Raw genomic sequence first — 22,457 nt, forward strand, 5'->3', positions numbered from 1 at the left:
GCACTGTGACAATTCTAAGCTCAAAGGCAGCAGACTGAACTCTGAGAGCTTCAGTTTTATGTTTGGCTTTTATATTACCTACTGAGTAACCCTGGACAATAACCCTTACTTATGACATAGTAAGAATAATGATGACCCCTTTGTAACACAGATTAAATTCTACTGATAAACACAGCAGAAGAATGGAGTATTTATTTTGAACAGTTTAACTATTTCATCACTTAATAACTTCACATATCTAATCTGTGTTTTGACAAGTGTTCTGGAGTGAACTGGAGTGAACAGGTGAAGAAAATAGCTGCAGTCTGAAGGCGAGGTCTATAAGGCATCTTGCCATAGGGAATACATTAGACCTGGCAGGGTCTGTGATAAATTTTACCTTTAAATATAGTATACGTTTTTAAGCATTCAAAACCAAGGAAACAGCAGAATGAGGCTGCCTCTGCAATGTCAAGTAAGCATCTTTGTGTGCAAGTGTTAAGGTTTTTAATCTCAGAATTCCCAGTGATTTTTCCATAGTAATTCTACAGAATTTACAGGACTCATCAAAACATTCAATATATATATATATGCAGCAGGAAAGGATGTTCCCTTTTGCTTGATGATCTGGACACTTTACATCATCAGGCAGAGACATTAATAGCTGTCAGCGTTCTCTGAGGTTGGAGAAAATAGAGCAGGAGAAGAAGGCCTTTCCTTTTAACAAGGGTTAAAAGTTGTGTTTCTTTGCATTTCTCTTGCTTTTACACAATTATGCAGAACATGTGAGCCTTCTCTCCACATTCCAGCAGTTATTTTAGCATGGCCACTGAGTGGAAGATACCATTTGAGTTAGTTTTCCAGATGTATCTACGCAGTATACTATAGAGTACACTATAGACTGAGATGTGATTGTAAAACTACTCAAGTGATTTGACGTAGTTCTGCAGCTCCTGGGCATTTCTTAATAGGACTAACTGAGCAGAATGTCCCCAACTCCAAGAAAAAAACAGGACAATTCTTGCACAGAATCCTGATGCAACCTACATTTTGTTACAGTGTTCAGTACCTTGTGGAGTGGGGCAGAGGACTCGAGATGTGAAATGTGTCAGCAACCTTGGAGACATTGTTGATGATGAGGAATGTAACATGAAGCTACGGCCAAATGACATTGAGAACTGCGACATGGGTCCTTGTGCAAAGAGCTGGTTCCTTACAGAATGGAGTGACAGGGTAAGGCTTTCTGTTACTTTTGGTGCTGCCAAATCTTCTAAAAAAACGTAGGTGTGTCAGAGATAAAAATATACATATGTACAGCCGAAGAAGGAATGGTCTTATTCTCTATAGTTATACTTGATCTGTAAAACAGGCAAGTGCAAACAGAAAATAATGATCTCAGAGGCATCCTGAGTTTGTGATAGATTCAAGAATCCATAGAAAGGACAAGAGTGTGGGTGCATGGCCAAACATCTGGATTTAAAACTGGATCTGAATCTTGACTTCCCAAAGGATTGGATGTGTTGAGATCTATTTTTCTCCCTTACTTAGCTCTGAATCTTAAGATGCAGGTTTTTAAACTTTCTCTGCTGTTTTTTTGAAGAGGTAGAGGTTTGAGGTCTGATGTTCAGGTTTCGTTCGGTCCATAAAACAATGATTTTTCAGCTGCAATAAGAGGGGAAAACTCCACAAATACAGGCAAAGTTGATTTGGGCTTTCTTTGCTTTGGGAAGGTGGATTAAAAAAAAAAAAAAAAAAATCTCGTATTCTCAGCAGGAAAGCAATAAAAAGTGATTTATTTGCTTCCATGTAGGGCTCAAAGAAATTCTTTAATAGATAAGTACATGCTTTCATCAATAGATTTGCAAACATGGCTGAGACGTGCCTGGTATTTTGGTCCCTTTTGTGGACCGGATCAGATTTCACCTGCAGGCAAGTTGAGCCTTCAGTGTCTTTAAAATCTTGACCTAGCTCCCCTTTTTTCTGTCACTGGTTGTTATRGTAGGCAAATAGTCTCATTCATCAGTTGAAACTGTAAGACTTCAGAACTTTACAGATTTATTACTTAGACTGGTTTTGGTAGTATATCTGAAAGCTGAGAAGGTCTGGCATGAAGATGATGCCCCATCAAAACGTTTTTGACATGTTCTAGATGCAGAGGAGGATGAGTTTCACAAGTAGGACAGGTACCTAGTTTGTCTCACAATTTTAAAACAGATGATCAGACTTTCGCTACAATTGGAGGACTGCAAAACTTCCAGCTTCCAGAGAATTGAAATAGCTTTTATAAAAAAGGATCTTCATATAGTAATAGATTATTGTAGTTCTTATTTGAACTTTTTTTCTTGTTGTTCTTGTATAGCATGGCCAAAAAGTTAGCAGCTAGAGCATATGTGTAGTACAAAAGGCAGTGCGCTATTTCCTGCTCTAAAGCAAATGACAGTATCTTTCTTTTTTTTCTAGCTTGTAGAGATGATTAGTGCTATTAAAGTGGTATTTTACAAGTGAAAGAGGAAGCATTCTAAAAAATAGTGAAATTAAAAATAATCTTTCTCAGAAAAGTTGGCTCAGCTTTTGAGCTAATGTCAGCTGTTGCAGTTCCACCTAATAAAGCACATATATTCCAGTGAAGACTCTGGCATTTCGGTTTTGTGTTGTCCTACATCATTTGGCCTCTGCAGAACTAAAAGTACAACTTTGTAGCTGATGATTTTTTGTATTATTTTCTGCATGCAAACCTGAAGGTTATGACTACAGAATGTTGTTATACTTATTTATATATATTACATGAGACCTAAAAATGAAGCAGATGATGTGGAAAATGTTGGTGATTTTTCTTACCACAAACATTTTAGAGACAGAAAGTAAAGAATGGATTTTGTTATCTTTTCGGCTTATATAAGTGAACAAATTAATTATTTCCAAATGCTTGCTACTGTATCTGGCATTATTCACCAGCACTTCTGGCAGAAATGGGTTTGGAGTTTGAGTTGCAAAGAGACTGAAAGGAACTGCTTAATTCGAGAGGGGAGATGGATTCAAGCTAAGATATTCAAACTTGGATCTTACAAGGGTGCAGTTTATACCTAGCACACCTAAATGAGACGTTCAGGGGTGATGAACAGTAGGGATTCCAACGGAGATCTGTGGGATATGAGAGTAGTCAATAGCTTTGCAAAGTCAGGCCTTTGGCCATTAGCATTTCTATTGCACCTTTCAAGGGCTGTTTTGGGGGATCAAAAGTCTCTTTCTAGTGGAGTATGTTTCTGTTAAAAGACACTTAAGAATTCTGTCACAGAATGGAAATGGACAATCCCAGAGGCGAGGGCTTTGTATGTTTAATTTTCACAAACAATTCTTTAAAAGATGCTTCAAGCCAAGCCACATTTCAGCAATAAGCAGAGATCAGGGATGAGCAGCCCACAAATGGTTCAGATAAGCAGCCAAAAGTTCAAATGCTTAAAGAAGGCTTGTTAAGACCTTTTGAGTCTGCAACACTGTGGTTGAAACCTCAAAAGAACAGACCTCCTTTGTGAAATTAATTGCGTGTCTACTTCAAGTCCCAGATGGAAATACCACAGACCAGTCTTTTCCACTGTATTTTGGCATTTCAGCTGTGGCTAGAAGTAAGAGGTAAAAGAACTTACCATAATTTTTGAGAACTTTGGAGCTTTAAAATGGTTCTACTCAAACATAATTGCAATCATAAGTGAAGGCCTAGTCTGTACTTTTCTGAACTCATTTTGGAAATGCTTAATGTATACTGATGTATATGCCACAGAGATTTCCAGAAGCCCATTGGAGACTGGTTAGGCACATACTTTCTGTTTTAGCAAGGGTTATATCAAAGTTATATGTCTGGAACTGTGTGATACATGGGGCATTTCAGTATAGATTTGGATAATTAGTGAAGCGTTAAGAAAAAACGCTGTAATATCATTAAAATTTGATTGTCTCTACTGCCACCAGATGTTAAATTGCAGGACTTGGTAACTATGATATATAATAGCATGTGTTTTCAAATCCATTTACAGTGTTTACAGTATTGTTCTGTTTACAATATGTTGTATTTTCAGAGGTTTATGATAGCTAAAGTATTGAACAAGGAAAATAGCTTTAGAGCTTAAAAAAAATTTAATCTTTGCATAGTTTTAATCGATGGAAAATCAACTCAGTTCCTTTGATTTTCATTAATGGTTTCTGTGATTCTGAATGAGCAGATACTATAATTAAAATATGAACAGAATCACAGAATGGTTGAGGTTGGAAGGGACCTCTGGAGATCATCTAGTCCAGCCTCCCCGCTCAAGCAGGGTCACCTAGAGCGTGTTAGACAGGACTGCATCCAGTTGGGTTTTGAGAATCTCCAGAGAAGGAGACTCCACAACCTCTCTGGGCAGCCTGTTCAAATATATTCTGATATTCTGTCAAATGCATTTTGTTACATTCTAAACACAAATTTTACAATACCATGTATGTGCACTGAAAAGCTGCAGAACACAGAAGCTGCCAAGTACAGAGTTATGTGTAGTTCTCTTTTCCTTCGCAGGGTGCACTGTATGTGACTTTTCTCCATAAATAACACTTAGCTGTCGTCTTGCTGTGTTCTCCTGTCTTGTTTTCCCACAATGCATACTTAGGTTTTTTATAGCCCACCTGTTTCCCCCCATGGCATTGACCTTCCTGGATTCCATTTCTACATAGGCTGAATCCTGATCTATATAATTATTCTTAAGTAATGAATGAATGGAAAAGCTTCTGTGTTCTTGAAAACAGTAAATTTCTTGGATCTGAGTTATTTTGATAAACAAGTATCAGAGCCCACTGTACATATGTTATGAAGTATCTTTTATATGCAAAGCTTATGAGTTGTATGGCCAGCATGGGCATAATGTTGTACTTAGAGTGGAATACATACCTGGTGAAGGAAAGTGATTGATCCTTCAGAAACAATCCTTATTTTCTGAAGGTGGTATATTATTTCTCTTTGAAATAGATCTAAACACGATTACTTTTGCATCTCCCAGGCTCAATTTTGAGAGGAAACAGAAATATTTATTCATTTCAGAGGGAAAGAAAGAGTACAGGTTGAAGTCTCCAAAAGCAAGACTTTTTTTTTTTTAATCTATATGTCTTTTTATTGCTTTATCTTCTGTACAAATGATAGATAATTAATTCAAGTTTCACAGGCTTTGTCTACATGATCTTTAACTTTCTTTGTCTGTAGACAATCTGGGCAAACCTTTGTAATTTTTTTTTTACATGAATTTGTGCRAAGATGGCTTCATGTCTCGTAATTCTCCTGAGAGGTCATCCTGTGTTAAAGCTGCAGTGTTTCACCAAACTGCATCTCTTAATCAGTAGAAATCAATGGGTAAGGCTCGTGAACCTTACTGAACTTAGAGGCAAAATCGGTTTGATGGGAGCAGATGACATGCCTGCAAACATTTCACATGACTGATTCTTCTGCAGCTGTAATTGCTGGAAAGTGAACTTGTCCTGTGGGTCAGAAGCAGGAAACCTGTTTTCTCCTGATTTACAGCAATGGGAAGCTCACAGAAGTTTCCTCCCAACTAACTGGAACATTCCCCTATTGCAATTTTGTTTATTCCTCATTGCCATGTCCTTTGTTCATTTGTATCTCGTTTACATTGAGAGCATACCTAGAAAAGAAGCCAAAATACAAAAACTTCCTACATGTTAGTAAGATTCTGAGGCCAAAATAAAATCTAGGAAAGAAAGAAGCGTAGTACTTCAGGGAACAAATCAAAGCAAATCAAAAGCATGCGCTGGATCTCACACTTCATTAGAAGGAGCAACAGTAATGCTTCTATAGCAGCTTTCAACAGAGAACTCTAATGTGCTTCATAAAGATCAATGCTTTATTCATCACAATCCTAAAAGATTACCTTGAAGTACCCTCGGTTTATTGACTAGTCAAAAGGTATGGAAGTGCCAGTGAGTACTGTAGCTCACCTTCTTATTTCACTATTCTTTCCTTAAATCTGGATATCTCTAATAAGATCACCTAGATCCTGGGAGGGGGCAAGGGAGGCAGAAACCACTGTGGAGGTGTAGGAGTTTGTAAATGTTTTGCTATTCTTCATTACCATTGTTTGTTGGATTGCTTTCCGTTTGAAGTGAAACCTGGATAAAATACATCCCTCCCACTGACTTTGTTGTGTGGAAGCCATGTGGAAGCAGGAGTTTTACATTCTTGATGTACAAATATGTAACTCATTTCATGATTTGCACTGAAACACAGAGCTAGGATAGTTTTGAAGGATACATTGATAGAAGAATGGCCAAGACCTCTAGAATCTTTTTTTCCTCTTCAGCTGATCTCTCTTTGGCAAAACTCTGTTGCTCTAGACTTTTTAAACAACATATAACTACCAAAACCAAATTGTTTTGTTTATAGGCAAATTGGAGTGTTCTGGTGAGTACACAGTGATGTCATATCTATGGATATAAAGGAAAGCCAGACAGTTTAATACCGGAGATTTTACACAGTGATTAGAATTACAGTAAAGCAAGCTAGTATTTCATCACAGAACATTAAGTATGAAGATACATTACAGTATTAAAAATACTTGTATTCCCAATATTTATCTGTAACCTATAGTTTCAGCTCTCCTCAGAAATCAAGCTGTGGAAGGTCTAACTTTTGCTAAATCAGATCACTGCAGTGAAGGCACTACAATTTACAGTTTGAATGCTTTAAAATCTTCACTCGTTATACTCCATTTCTAATTGTTAACCTATTATTTGTGCTGTCCTCACGAGCATATCTCCATCTAATCACTTAGCAAGAACCCTCATAAACCTTCTCCTTCGTTTAGGAGACTTGATGTTTGGGAGGCACAGTTTTTTAGCAGAGCAACCAACATTTTCTCTGAATTGCTCTGCTTACTGACTACATTCAGAGAAATCTGAGCCATATAGAGACAAAACTGCCAGCTTTCTCCTTGCTTTTCACCTACAGCCCACTTCTTTGAGTGCACTGCACATATTTGAAAGGCTTTAGTACCCTAGCTGGCTTTGCTAGTACACCAGACCAAACAGAGACTAACTCCAGTTTAGAAGCCATCACCTTCTGTATTTTAGAATTTGAATACACTTTGATATCCGGGTATGACTTTGGACTTTCTTCATAGATGTGCTCTCTAGAGGTTTTTTAATATAAATGTACATATATTTCTGCTAAGTCCTGTCAGGTAGCAGCAAGGACCAGCTGCTTCCTATGGGATGGAGAGCTGAGGGCAGTAACAGGGCTGGCAGGGCAGGGGCCTTGCTAGCCCCAGGCCCTTCCACAGTACCCAAGTGAGGGAGCCAGGCAGGCATTTGCAGATGGCAGCTGTGGCCAACCAAGAGTTAAGGTCATCAGGCAAGTTTGCGGTGATGAGGCAGGTCTGATGTSAAGCCAGGAAGTCAGTCCAAGAGTGAGAGTCCAGTTTAGCAAAGCCCATGGTCCAGCACCAGTAAGCTGCACACCAGCAAGCTCCACYAGGAGACCAGCACTCCTACAGCACAGCTCAGGCAGGGACTGAAGGCTTCGGTCTGAGCTCCTGGGCCCAGGGGCGGGGTGTGGGAGGAGGCCGCAGGTGAGGGGCAGGCTGGTCGCAGCCCTGGTAAGTCCTTGCAGCTGGAAGGGAAGGCATAGTGTAAGAGCTGTGTTAAGGAGTGGTGGTGAAGTATGTTCCATCGTTTTATTTCAGAGTGYGTTAGCATGTGCAGAGTGTTAGTTACAAAGCAGTACCAACAGTGTTACTGACTAACAAAGAAAGTAATAATGCCTAAGCAGRGGCAATCCTAATCCAGACAAAATATCCAAAAATCGTAAGATGTTTTGAAAGTATTGTTGGCTTGGAAAGATAGCATGAATCTGCTGGATGAAATATAGGATAGTCTGACTTCTGATCCAAGATCTGCTCTATGCACAGATACACTTTCCAAGGGAAATAATTTAAATCCATATATCAAAAAGTGTTGTGGCCCTCCTTTAGGATATTTCTGACCCCTTTTAGGGTATTTCTGACCTGCTTTTCTAAAAGAAACAGTTGCTGCCAACATCACCGCCTTTGAAAATGTGCTGCCGGTCTTAGAGGGCAGGAAGTGAGCTCTTGAAATAAGACTCTTTTTCTGTCTGGTAAATCATAGGTTACATAATCCTTCAAAAATCTGTTCTGAAAGGGAGTCATGCTTAATTTTCTCAGAGTAGGTCTAATAAAACTAAGGAATTTCATAAATGTATTTCAAACACAGATCTTCATTTTTATTGTTTGCGTTATTGTAACATGATGATGCAGAAAAACTTAAGTATCTTGTGGGGTGATACAGGCTAAAGTGAGGTAGACACAAATCCTGCACAGATGTGGGAACATTTTATTAGAACTCGGTTGATGYTTAAAAACTTAAGCTAACAAAACTGTGTGAAATCATTGCAGTTCTGGTACTTTTCCTGCTTGTTCATACTTGTCCTGCTTGAGGATAAAAGCTGGGGATGATGAGTAATGCTGCCGCATCAGTGAAAGTGAACTGGCGCTGTTAAAGGGTTTTACTTACTTTCCCATGTCCCATGGTTGAACACAAAAAATTCAGGTTTCCACTAGCAGCTTTTCAGGTTTGCMGGAATATGTGTCATTTTTCTGGGCTGTTACTCAGACAGCTATCAGAGTGCTGTATTTCTTTTTTATTATTTTTTTCTTTATGAGAGTGGAAAMCTTTTAAGACTGAACCATTGAGGGAAGGACCTCAGGAAGAGGAGAAATGGCAAACTTCTTAAAAGGAGGGAGGGTGTTCCACAGACTAACATTTCTGAAGGAATTGCAGCCAATTAAAACAAGAAAGGGAAATGAAATATCTTTAAAAATAGGGCCAGAGTAGTGAAGTGGTAGTTTGTGAATGTTCCTTTCAGATTTTGTAAGTAAACTTATCATACAATGTTAGGTTATAGAAGGTATAATATATTAATGCAACAAATTAATGGCACAAAATTGAAAGCAGTGTGTCAACTGTAAAAGCAGAAAGGAGAGTGTTCATGATCCAAACGCTCCCTGCTGCTTGCCTTTGGCTTTGGAAGTCATGGCTTTCACACAGAAGATTTTTATTGGAGAGAAAAAAAAAAAAAAACATGAAAAACCATACTAGCCTCAGAAACATTCAGGTTTAAGTTTGCTATGCAAATCCTTTGAGGGTAGTTAATCTGCACTAAAATCTTACAGCAGAGGGTGGGACAGCCCTATACCTTCCCATATGGTATTTCCTTTGTTATTTAATATGTAAGCCTAGCTCATACATAATCATTTTAAACACAAGATTGTGGACATTTTCTGGGTAAGTTTATAGACTAAACTTGTTCCCAGCTCTGTTTGGTCTGTGAAGCATAAAAGCAAATTAGATTGTCAAATGAAAATTACTTAGAAATAAGAAAAGTATTTGCAGGATAGTTGCCTATGCAGTGTTGTAACTGAGCTTACTTTCCTGGCATGTGATACGATGCCACAAAACTTAGTTCTGTACTGTGGGTTTGAAAGACAGCCATTGATGGGGTTCAGTTAAACAGTCAATTTATCGAGGAGTGGGCAGTTTGAAGTGGGGGTCAAACGTGTATGTTAATGTATATAAAGGGAGAAAGGTTCACTACTAGCAATATTTGCATGATTCTGTATTTTCAAGGTGCTATTGATTTTCTGAATGGAGAGCAACTTGAAAAGACCTCCTTAGCCATCACATTCAGTATGCTGAGGAGAGGAGTCTGACTATGCTGTACGTCTGTGTGAAAGTGACTGAAAAACTTTGTTCTGCACCAACAAACAAAGATAAGGTTCACTATATTCCTTAGAGGCATAATTTAGGAGAAGCATAATTATTTAATCTTTCAGATCCAGGAATAAATCATTACAAATGGTGAGTTTTGTCCTATTCCAATGAAGTACATAAGCATTCATTCAATACTGAATTTCTAGGTATTCCAAAATGGTGTTTTGTTTGGTAAAAAATATTTTTAAAGAAGTTGAATCTCTTTTCTTTATTCCTCTTAGGGTTCCATTTTAGCAAAACTTTGTCTTTTACTTTGTGAAAGAAACTGACTTGGTAACAGCAAAAACTGTTTTTCTATCCTGGATCTGTGGAAAAAATACAACGTTACAGTGTGTTCCTCCATAACCAATACTCATCATTGGGTATGGTTAAAGAGTAGTTTGCAACTGACTGTGCATTCAGTCCTTGGTGTCTCTCTTGCAAAGATGAGTAACTRTATTTGTTAGTCCTATTCTTAATAGCAGCATTGCCAGAGCATCTGTGCTGCTTTACTTCAACTACTGGACGTAAAGTCTTTTTATTATTACTGATGGGAACCAACTCAAGTTAGTAGGCCTCTTTGTGTGTCATTACCAGTTCTCTGAATCATTCTTATTTTTAATCAATAAAAGAAAAAAAATCCCAATCCAGAGCTACCCATTCATTCACAAGGGATGATCTGTTAATTCTGAAAGTAATACACAGCTTCTCCTAACTAATTACATTGCATGTTTGAATTTAAATAACTTTAAGCAATTATAGTATATTACACATACAAGATAAACTAGAAGAAAGAATGTGTAACATAGGAGAAAAAATGCACTTGACTGGCATTTAATGTTTTATTTTAACTATTTACACTTCTTTCAGCAAGCTGCACGTTTTTTCTTTAATAGTGTAGTCATTAAATGCGGAATGCATTTGAAAAGAAAAAGAAACAGGAGGGTTAAGAAAGAAGTAAAAAGTGAAAAAGAGTCTATCATATGAATTAATCATTTYTCTGGCATATTTTGTTTTTCTAAAATTTTTGTTTCTAAATGGTAACAGTTTGATCCTGCCCAGAATGGTGGAATATCAAAGACTTTTACAATGAAGTAAATTAATGACCAAGCTGTAAAAGCGTAAAGATTCATCTTGGATTGAATTTATCCTGCATGATCTATGGGTCACATRCATACCATCTCCAGAGATGTGATACATGAATCTACGTATCACCAGCAAGAGCTTTCAGAATTTACCAGTGAAAAGTTGAGAATAGTGACTATTAGTAACTGGGAATTCTTACGATTAGCAAGCAACATGGAATGGAAGTCAACTTTTATGGCCAGTTCTTCTAAGACTGTAACTAGCAACTTAGCAGTTGTTAGCAGAAGCAGGTTGGGCAATAATTAGTGGTAGTTGTGATTTTATTTTTAGGATTTGTCTGAGCCTTCCCCAAGACCTTAAGCTTTTCTTCGACTTCGTTGTGCTCTCATTCTCTACCCTCTATATGGATAAGTGCCAGGATTCCCTATGCAGTCACCTTTCTACCAGTGGCCACAGATTATTCCAAGAAGGATTTGCTTGCCTCATTCTTTTAACCAGCCTTTTATCCTTTGACTTAAGAGTTTACCTAGCTGACAGCTTGCATGGTCAAAGGAGAAACTTGCAGAAAAATTTGAAAGCCCAAACATCGTTTTGATTGTTCTCTGAAAAGCTGCTAGTTGAAATTATCGCTTCTCAGACCTGTTAATTGGTATACAGAAGGATAAATAAAAAGCAAACTGAAAGGATTTGCAAACAGGAAGAAGGAAGAAAATAAAAGAAAGATGTCTGTTAAAAATCTGTAAATTTCCTTCACACCTTATCCTTCATTTTCTTTCATTTGTAATGTGTACAACAGTATGAATCTGTAACATGATCTGCTGCAGCTGGATAACAAGTGAAAATAAATGACTTTGAATAAATTCAGTTACCTTTCCATGGTTCTTGCTTTGCCTCATTTCATTGCGCAGTCTGGAGGATAGACTAACGAATATGTTTGTCTTTTGCTCCGCAGTGTTCTGCAGAATGTGGGGACGGAGTCCGTACGCGCTCAGTGGTCTGTATGACCAACCACGTCAGCAGCCTGCCTCTGGAGGGCTGTGGGAACAACAGACCCTCGGAAACCGCTCCCTGCAATAACGGCCCCTGTGCTGGTAAAGTGGAGTGGTTTGCTGGGAGCTGGACACAGGTAAGCTCCAAATCTAACACATGGATTTATTTTCTGCCAGAATCTTATTATTAAAAAAAAAAAAAAGTCTTCTCGTGCGCTGAGAAGTCTTCTCGTGCGCTGAGAATACATGCCATAAGGTATACCTGTGTCTCTGGAACGTTTGGGTAAGTTGCTTCTGTATTTTACTGAGCTACTTTTCTACATCTGCTGTGTTTTACCAAAGAGCTTTGATTAAAATAAGACTTTGTTCTTCTTTTCCTCTGTAGCTTCATTTTTATTTCTCATTTACTGGCCAGGTTTACTTATAAAACAAAACATGTCAGAAAGCTGCTTAGCATATTGAAGGCAATGCGGAAGCAATGGATTTGCACCTTTTAAAGTTGAGCCTGTGTAGATCCTGCATGCCTGTAGGGATATGTATAGGCCATAGCAAAAGCATAGAGAATGAGTAAACAAAAGCAGCAGCTAAAGCAAAAGTTGAATTCAGTTCTGTTGTGCTGARTTTTGTTGTGATGGGTGAAGAGCACAAAACTTGGTTAGTGGCCAATATAAACTCTTCCAGTGCTCCATACCTCAGTGCACTTTCTGATTCTAACCAAACACTGCTGCCTCCAGGAGCAGAGGAATTTTAGAAGTTGTCAGTTGGTGCCCTAAAAATTTAAGAGCCTATTGTGTAGCCTACAGAGTCATTGGGACGGCTGGTACTAGCATTTCATCAATTTGTTGGGGAAAAGTCTCTCCCCTGCGCTGTTAACTCGCTGCATTTTAGATTCCAGGATTCTTCCAGCTGATAAGCAGTTGGAAATCAGACTGATAAAGCTAAGATGGAGATTAAAGGGCATCTATTATGCAAATGCTTTCAAGTGTAAATAAAGTTATTTGTATTAAGGGTAACAATAGATTCAGATTTAAAATATAGCTGAAATTTTAATAACAGATAAGGTCTAGGCTTTGTTACTTATGCTGCTCCACACAAGGGAGTAGGAATTTTATATCTATTCTTGCCACCACAGAGAGAAGCTTACAATAAGGTYATTGTAACTCTCCTGTTGATAAAGTTTCTTTCATTTAAAAAAACCCTGTTCTTTTAAGCTAATTCACCTTACTTCCTTGCGTGAGATTGCATTGTCTTTGATGCATCTCAGGGGTACAAAGTCTTTAATGAATAGTAACTGAAAGAAGAGTCTGACGAATCTGGTCTACTGGCCAAATCCTGTCACCAAAGCGGATGTAAGTAGACGAGCGTGGGGAGCACTAGTAGATGACCTTCTCTGCTGAGCTTCTTTAGAGCAGAGGCCAAATGCTGAGATAACATCTTTTGGAAGAACCGTTAAAAGAGAGCAGGGACAGAGCTGTACAGGGTTAAAGAAAATAGTTGCATTTTTTCCTGTAGAATTTATTTGGATGCAGTAGTGGGTTGGTCTGGAGCTTTTCCTGTGCAGGAATCATACAGTTTCAAGCTCTTGCTGTTGTAAATCTAAGCCAGCATAGGTGCTATTTAAGATATGGTAGGTTAACTGTACTGATTTTTCTCAGTAGACCTTCTACTTTTCCGTTAGTCTTGAGGGTTTTGTGGATATCTGTTCAAGCAATCACAAATTCCACCCAAACTACAAACAAAATCCTTATTTTTAATAACATTCTATTGTTCTAGGCTAGAATAAGCCTTTGAAAATCATAGTCTTTTATACTATGTAGAAACCAATACGTTGCTGGAATCATCTTCTAAGAAACTTTTTAAAAGTGCCAGGAACAGTATTATGTGTGTATTTAACCTTTAAACAGGCAATAAGGGTCCATGCGAGTCAGATTTGCATTTCAGAACTGGAACCAACACTGCGTCACAGATACTTGCAAACGTTAAATGAACGCTCTGGCAGATACAGACATTTTTAAAAACCGCACGGAATGTGGAGATTTGAAAAACTGCAGAAATATGCTCTAACCTTTATAACCCTCAAAGGTTTAGTGCATATAATTTGTTTTAGCTAGAAGCAGAAACACTGTTTATAGAGAAAGTAAGTCTTAGTTCCCTTTTTATTAGAAAAATAAAAATCAGTTTCTTTTTGTAGCTACAGGTAAAACCACGGTTTTAGATTTCTCCAAGAGTGCACATTGTAGTTATTTTTCTTTCTCTTTGTAACAATAATTAGAAATAAGTTTTCAATCTGTAGTACCACTTAGAATAAAAATTAACAGAAGCACAATTTTAACCATTATAGCCATTTTTAAGATTAATGATCAAATATRTAATACCTGACACAGTCACTAATCACTTGAAAAATTAAGTCATTACTGTACCCTTCAGCATTTTCTTGTCCTTGTTCCTAACTGGGACTACTGGATACTGTGTTAGTACTACGTACAAATAATAAGAACCACCCAACAGTTATCTAGGCTACTCTTCTGAGTCTGAGGGATAAAAACTTCAGGAATTAAGGAATACCTTTCCCTCTTCCTTTTTCCTCAAGTCATACATATTGCACTGTGCTCCTGATTGGCATAGTGCCTGGAAAAAGAGTTAAAGAAAGTTCTATCCGTTTTTGCAACAGATGAAGCGATATTTCAACTACTTTGGACTATGCGTCCGTTTCCATTGCTGAATCAAGCCTGTGTGCTCACTGTGGTCCAAGGCAACGTCAGCAAGCTCCCTCTGCTGTTTCTACAGGCAGCCTGGAGGCAGTTCTGCTGTTCAGCACTCAGAACTCTCCCCGTTTGTAAAATTTAGTTTAAAAATCATTTTAGAGGCTGTGAAAACATTTCATCACTTCTGCATTACAAGATCTTTCATATTCTTCACACAAATTATAAAATTTTCACCGAAATCCAGTGTGGATTCTGTCACTTCATGGGTAAATGAAGCCTACTGGATATATTTTTCTTTTTTTGTTGTACATAAAAATAAATTCTAAAGAAGTGCAACAAAACACAAATCAGGTTCCAAAATGTATAAACAGCAGTGAGTTTACCTTGCTGCATGAAAAGAAGGGATCTTTTGAAGTAGTTTGTTTATAATAGTTCCATATAAGATTGTGGAAGTAAATACAGAAATGATACAGAATTCTTTACACATGGTGAAGCATACATGTGATTTTCTCTGATTAATTTTTTTGTTTGGAAAGAGAATCCATCCCATAACTACTAGCTACAGCTTTACTTCTTGACGGCTGATAGGTATAGGAAGTCAGCATGCAGTGAATTTATTCAGAAAAGAATTAAAGTGATCTTTTTTTCAGAGATAGAAAGTAAATATTTAATAGAAATATTTAATGACTTCTTTTTCTTCTCTTCTTTTTTTTTTTTTTTTTTTCTTCTCTTCTTTTTCTTTTTTTCTTGTATTTTCTTATATTATATTGTATGTTTAGCTCAGTTGGTTAGAGCGTGATGCTAATAATGCCAAGGTCATGGGTTAAATGCGCRTGTGGGCCGCTCGCTTGAGGATTGGACTAGATGATCTCCAGAGGTCCCTTCCAACCTTAGCAATTCTATGGTATGTTGGTAATGAAACAGTCTGAGGGCTTCCAGGCACCACTTCTTCCTGTATTGTGCGAATAGGCCAAGATAAGATCTGTTAGGTTTACAATTATGGTGTAGTCATGTCTAAAACACAAATGATACATAAAATAATGCCAGTGAGCAGACAGAGAATGAGAGTTTGTACCGTGTGCTGAAAGCACTTCCTTTGTTCTTTTTGGACTATATTGTAACAAATAAGCCTCTTGCTTCATGCACTGTTCAGACTTACACTATTATTTTTACATCTGCAGATTATTTACTATAATCAGAATTGGGTCCTAAAATCTAATAATTAAATACAAGATTTTAATTGGTAATCTTCTGTTTTCCTTGTATTTCTAATGGGACCTGATGGAAATCTATGTCTGTTGTTGGCAGGATGCAATTTACACAGTTTTACATGATGAGTATTCATGTTTTGATATAACAGAAAACTGCTTTGGAGTGGAAGGACTTTTTGTTTTAATCTCATGGACTGGTATTTTGGCTTAGTGAAAGCTTCCATTTTTTCTTCTCAACATTTAAGCATATATTTCCTGTAAATTTCTCTTTATGAGCAAAATGTATTTATCCTTTGATAACTTCTTTCAGGCAGTGAGGGACTTTCTGTAAAACACTGTCCCACCAGTAGTATGTGATGACATCAATTACAAAAATTAAACAACAGCTGTGAAATTTAGACCTAGCAGAAGTTTGCGAATAGTATTAGCATGGTTTTAGTCAGAATATCTTTTCTGACATTAGATTTTGTAACATTTGTTTGGACAAAACATAAAATCCTTCCAGTAGGTTCCATTCAGACTGATGGAATTTTTATTTTGGTTTGAGGAAACATGTTTYATTGATTTCTCCTAATCCTCAATATGTATTTATGATGCAGTATTTCATCATCAGTTAACTAATTCTTATGCATTTTTCAATTGATTTCCAGTTAGGTGGGATTGCTAACTAGACACACATTCTCAGATTTTCAAAAATGACATGGGCATTTAGGAACCAGAAGACTTATGTATATACAGGTTATATCGTAGAATCGTGTTATCAGAAAGGTTGCAAGGGACCTCTGGAGATCATCTAGTCCAACCTCTCCGCTCAGCAGGGTCACCTAGAGCATGGTAGACAGGGTTGCTTCCAGGCGGGCTTTGAATATCTCCAGAGAAGGAGACTCCACAACCTCTCTGGGCAACCTGCTCCAGTGCTCTGTCGCTCTCACAGGGAAGAAATTCCCCCTCACGTTCAGGCGGAACTTCCTGTGCTTCAGTTTCTGCCCRTTGCCTCTTGTCCTGTCACACGGGGCAACTGAAAAGAGTTTGTCCCTGTCCCCTTGACACCCTCCCTCCAGGTACTTGTGCACATTGATCAGATCCCCCCTCAGTCTTCTCTTCYCCAGGCTGAAGAGGCCCAGCTCTCACAGCCGTTCCTCACGGGGCAGATGCTCCAGCCCTCTGATCATCCTCGTAGCCCTACGCTGGACTCTCTCCAGTAGCTCCGTGTCTCTCTTGTACTGGGGAGCCCAGATTTGTATATAYATTTTTAATTATGGCCATTGGAAAATGAGAAAATGAAGCAACCTTTAACTGGGGGCACAGTTCCTCTGGTCGAAGATTCTGTACTAATGCAGTAACTAAAGCATTGCAAAATTTGATGGTGAATCAGCGTTAAGGCACACTAAGAGTCAAAGGGGTTTAGGCTTCTAACTCATGGAGACATTTCTGCCACTCTGTATATCTAGTGTTGGATTTTTATAATTGCCATTTATCCAGATAAGAAAAATACATAAGTACTGTTACTATTTTTGAAAAGAATATGGTTGCATAGAATTTTGTATCATAACAGTTATTTTTGAAAAAAGAGACACTTTGGAAGTCTTTTGTTTTCTTTTTCCACTTCTTAGGACTGGTTGAAATAATGGCATTGAAATGYCTCTTAAAATATTTTAAATGTATAAAGAGATTAATTTGCAGGGTTCTGATATGACAAAACTACTACTTGATGTATCCGTTAGAAATGGAGAATTGTGGATGCTACAGTACGGCAACTATAAGGTCTGAGGGAGGGGTTATTGCTATAAGTCAGTCTAGTTTACTTGAAGATAGTYTTGGGCTGCGAGTAACATGAATCTTCTGTGGCAGTTGTTCACCGAGTTAACCATATGGAGCACTTAAAAGGACAGTACTGTATGRCTTGACCGGTCAAGTCAGTTCTTGTACGGCCAAATCCTGTCCTTCTGCAAATACTATTAACAGCCTCGATACAGCAAAGCACTTAAATGTTGACTCTAATGAGAATACTCAGGGATCTGAAGGAAAGCTGATGCTTAAGTGAATTGGTAAGACTGTGGCCTGTCCTGCATGAAATAATACTGTCAATCAGTTTAAGCAGTGAACAGAAAATTAAGCTGCCTGTCTGCAGAGATAGAAGGAAAGATAGAGTTAAATTAATTTTACTGAGGAAAGAACCTTCAAAAAGAAGGAAATGRCTTCTGAATGTTGGAGTCCAGCTTTGTATCTAAGATTCATGGATATAAGCAAAGCTGTAGAATATTAATATACACCGCAAATATATGGGTGTGTACATGTTCTATTTCGGAAGCAGGTAACTTGTGAAGAAACATGTTTCTTTGGAAACAAGTTTAAGAGCATAGATTGAATAATAAATTCCACCATCTTTTTGTTCTCTGATACAGTGTTCTATTGAATGTGGCAGTGGAACTCAACAGAGAGAAGTTATTTGTGTTAGAAAAACTGAAGGTAATTTTGATGTTTTGAACCCCTATGAATGTTCATATTTGGAAAGACCTCCTAGTCAGCAGTCCTGCTACCTCAAACCCTGCGGTGCTAAGTGGTTTCATACAGAATGGAGCACAGTAAGTCCATCAGGCTTTCCTGTATCTAGTTTTGTTCTATGCATCTTTTTCTGTTTTTTCCTTATTTATTGGAAGGAACACCATTTAGATAAAACTGTTGTTCATGAAATAAGACTTAATTTTTCAATGAAAAGGAAGCATATTCTGCAGTACCTGGTGGAGCTTAGGGAAGTGGGCAATATCTTGACCAGAAGGAAACGCTGCATAGTTATCTTTTCATCATTGAATTCCTCAGAGAATCTTCCTATTTTATAAAGTTGGTTTGCCCCTTAAGGACAGTTATGTAGTGCACTAGGTGGTTCTTTTCAGAATTCTGGTTTCAGTAAAATTAAGGGGAAATCAATAAACAATGATGGATATATTTAGCTTTTAAGGTAATATTATCTTTACTATAGTATTTAGACCTTTACTTACTGTAGAACTCTGTATTTCCAGTTTCCACTGGAAGCAGACCAGCTGTATTCAGCAGTGCTGCAAGTAGCTCTAGTTTTACTTGTCTTCCCAACATTTCTGCATTTGACAAAGTTCATCTGATTTATTTTGAAAAACTAACATCTTTCTCCTAATTGAAAATCAGAAAGTTTAGTATCTTCTCAGAATGAAAAATGGTGTAAAAATATTTAGATGACATCTTTGGTTGACCTTATTAATATTTATTTCTTTGAGGAGTTAAAATTCTGGACATTATTTCAGTGACCACCTTCCATGCAGATCTTTTGTTCCAACAATATTTTAGGGTCTCTTATATATGCTGCCTAGTTTTTATCAGAGTCATTGCATCYTTGARTATCCTTTCTCTCTTCTCTTATATAGCTTGAGGTTTGAGTGGTATCTGTTTTATGAGCTCCGGGTGGTGTTAGAACTTGAAAAGAAAAATGATGATTATATTTTGAATTGTAACGAAACGTGAAAAACCTTGCACTTTTCAGGAAGATCTACAGAGGCACAAGAATAAATATGGGCTTGAATTGCCAGACTTTGGGTCTGATGATATTGAAGAATTTTTATTTGACTTCCCTATTCTACAATATACACCATGTTTTGGAAAGACAGTTAAAACATTCTGTTCCTAAAATGTCAAAACAAAGCCGTTAGATACTATAAGAACATTCTTCTCTGAAATGAAATTTAAGCCAAATGGAAACATTTTTGCAAAATGTTTTGATTTTGACAGTAATATTTCTCAACTGAAAATCATTCCATCAAAAAATTTCTTGATCTTGTTCTTTAGGAGTTATCTTCTTGGATTTCAAAGTGCCAGTGGTGATTGTCATCTTCCAAATACATTCACTTTGTCCCTGTAAAATTATGCCCTTCCTAAACAGTAAAGGATAGCTACAGTTAGCTGCAGTTTTATTTCTTTTCGGGGGGAGAAGAGAGTTTTAAACAGTAATGACTTGAGATGGGGAGTCTGGAGGATATGAATTTTTATAGTTGGACAACACGAGTGGGGTCCTCCTCCAATAACCGATTAATTGACTTTGTTATTTTACTAAAGGCACCTAAATTAGGAAGATCTGATACAGTTGTTATCCAAGTTGTTATCTAACATGCTCTAGGTGACCCTGCTTGAGCAGGGGGGTTGGACTAGATGATCTCCAGAGATCCCTTCCAACCTTAACGATTCTGTGATTCTGTGTAATTTACTCCTTTCCTTGAGCCTTAAATCAAATTCAGAGTGACAACTGTAAATGTAGAAACCCCTCAAATCCGTTCAGCTTGAGTTCTCTTAGTCTGGAACCTTTGAAAATTCTTCATCCACATGACATGAAAGATACRAATTACTTTGTTTTTCCCACTTTCAGTAAGTGCTCTGTTACTTGATTGGCATCATGGCAGCACCAGAAAGCAAAAAAAGAAGTTAAAATAGTTTTAACAATAAATCAGCTGAAGAGAATCCTGATTTTTCTCCCTTAATCACAGGTATAGATACTTATTTGAAAACAAAGATCCAAATTAGGCTTATGGTAAAGCCAGATAGGTTTGTTTATCTCCTTTGATTTTGCTGAAAATTCTCTGGATTCTTTACTGAGTCATATGATTAAATACTTTTCCATTAGCCAAAACATTTTGAAAATGTGAACCTGCAATAAGTTATGTACCCACAACTTAGGCAATCCAGACATCTGCATCCATAGAAGGCAGCAGATGCATTCTTTCTGAATGTGAGAACAGGCACTGTCTTTTGCAAGCACCAAAGAAATAGCTGTTAAGACCCAGATCTGGTAAGTATTTAGAAATCCCTGATTACTATCCAAGTGCGTAATTCCAAAGCAGGAATTAAGTGCCTAAAAGTCCTTAAGAGCTCAACTTCTGTGATCATCTTTTTTATTGCAGGAACAAATACATATGCCACATGAGGCTTTCCAAGATCATTATCCAAGCATTTTTTGATTTTTTTTTTCTGATACTGTTAGTTATCAGCAAAATAGGTGATATTTCTTACYGTTAGATCTGAAGAGAAAGGACTGTGGGACTACTTGCGAACACATTAGCTAGTTGCTGGTTTAGAGCCCCTGTACAAGGTTTTGAAACAGTGCAGTTCATATCTTCCAGACTCCTTTTTATGTGACCTTGGATAAACTGAGTGGCTTCTCAATTATGGACGTTTAATGGCTACCTATTGCAGAATGCTGCATTTTSTGTACAGTTTGTTGTACTTAACATCTAAATGGACTTGAGATGAAGTCCTTATTGTTGGGCAGGGAACAATTGAAATATCCTACACAGACATGTAACAAATGTAATTATGTAAAAAATTGTGAATGCTCCACTACTGTGGTTATATATCTTTGTCTGTTCTAAAGTAGGGAAAGGTTGTATTCAGAGATGAAAGARAAAATCTAAGAATAATTTTTATGATTGGGAGTATTTTAGTAGTTTGCTACAGTTAGCTGATTTGATGATAGTGGTAAGTTTTATTTGCAGCATTGGCAAAAAAAAAGAAAAAAAGAAAAGTTAGAAAACGTTCTGACTAATTTGGGGCTGTTAAAATCTTAATTATTATAAATGACCCAAATTTAATGAAGTTTGTGAGGACAAAGTGAGCTAAATTTGAAGGAGCTCACTCAGGCAAAATTTGTGAAGTCAACAGAAGATTTGGTTCAGTATGGACAAAAGCGTGTAGTAGTTGGCTTTGAAAATACCATGTCAAGCAAGTACAGAAGTCTTTGGCTTCAGAACAGATTTGAAGGAACACAGAAATATTTTCTTTAGAAATTCAGAGAAGCCTATAATGCTTAGTGAAAGTACTATGCTGCAAGAAGCGAAAAAGAATTGAGCATTAGAGAAAATGTGATTAAAATCTTTCCTGATTGCATATAGATTGAGGTGAAAGGGCAGTGAAGGCCAGTGTCTTCAAGTAGTGAAACTGGTTCAGTGCAAGAATTTCTTAAATTAAAAATAAAAAGTGAACACTGTGGAAAGAGTAGATTTGAGAGATACGTACAAATAAGCAGAGGAGAACAAGAGTATTAATTAGAGAAGCAGGAAGCTAACTGATAACACCAGAAAGGGATATCCAGCATTGATTCAATTACTGTGTCTTCCCTGTTCACTGACTTGGTTACTGGCCCTGAAGGCAAAAATGTTTCTGAGCTTTTAATGGAAATTACACCTGTACGTTAAGGACTTCATAGTTAGAAARCAAACAACAACAAAACGTGTTGAAATTGATAAAAGCCTATGATGGTGTTTGGATCTGACTTTAAGGCTCCCATTATTTCTCTCTTTATTTGCACACCTCATATATTCCTGTAAAATTCAACTTCTGTGTTTCAGTGTTCCAAATCCTGTGAAGGAGGATTTCGAGTTCGAGAGGTGCGATGTCTGTCGGATGACATGACAGCCAGTACTCAGTGTGATCCACAGCTTAAACCTGAAGAAAAAGAGCCATGTAACACACAAGATTGTATCCCAGAAATAGGTAAGGAAGGAGGAGAAATTTGTTTTAACTAAGGAACTCCATCTAGTGGTGCAAATATTTAATCAGGTAGAAGTTTTAGAATTTACTTTGTTTTTTTTTCAAGGTTTTGTTTTTACACAAAACACAGCTCTTTTCTCTGTTGTGAAAATAGGTTTTCATTTCTGATTAAAATGTCTGTC

The 22,457-nt window shown here is 37.4% G+C and overlaps 1 protein-coding gene across 1 annotated transcript in view; it reads left to right on the forward strand.

Annotated features, from left to right (window-relative positions):
- The window catches only part of THSD4 (thrombospondin type 1 domain containing 4), a 359,658-nt gene that overhangs the window by 331,120 nt on the left and 6,081 nt on the right, over window positions 1–22,457 (forward strand). The window contains exons 13-16 of the mRNA XM_085303323.1: window positions 1,039–1,212; window positions 11,816–11,989; window positions 18,174–18,353; window positions 22,134–22,278. Coding sequence (XP_085159449.1) covers window positions 1,039–1,212; window positions 11,816–11,989; window positions 18,174–18,353; window positions 22,134–22,278 — 673 coding nt within the window. The remainder of the gene's footprint in view (window positions 1–1,038; window positions 1,213–11,815; window positions 11,990–18,173; window positions 18,354–22,133; window positions 22,279–22,457) is intronic.

The sequence above is a fragment of the Rhea americana genome, unplaced genomic scaffold (assembly GCF_003343005.1).
Source record: "Rhea americana isolate MKP2758 unplaced genomic scaffold, rheAme1 scaffold_2, whole genome shotgun sequence".
In the NCBI taxonomy this organism is placed as follows: domain Eukaryota; kingdom Metazoa; phylum Chordata; class Aves; order Rheiformes; family Rheidae; genus Rhea; species Rhea americana.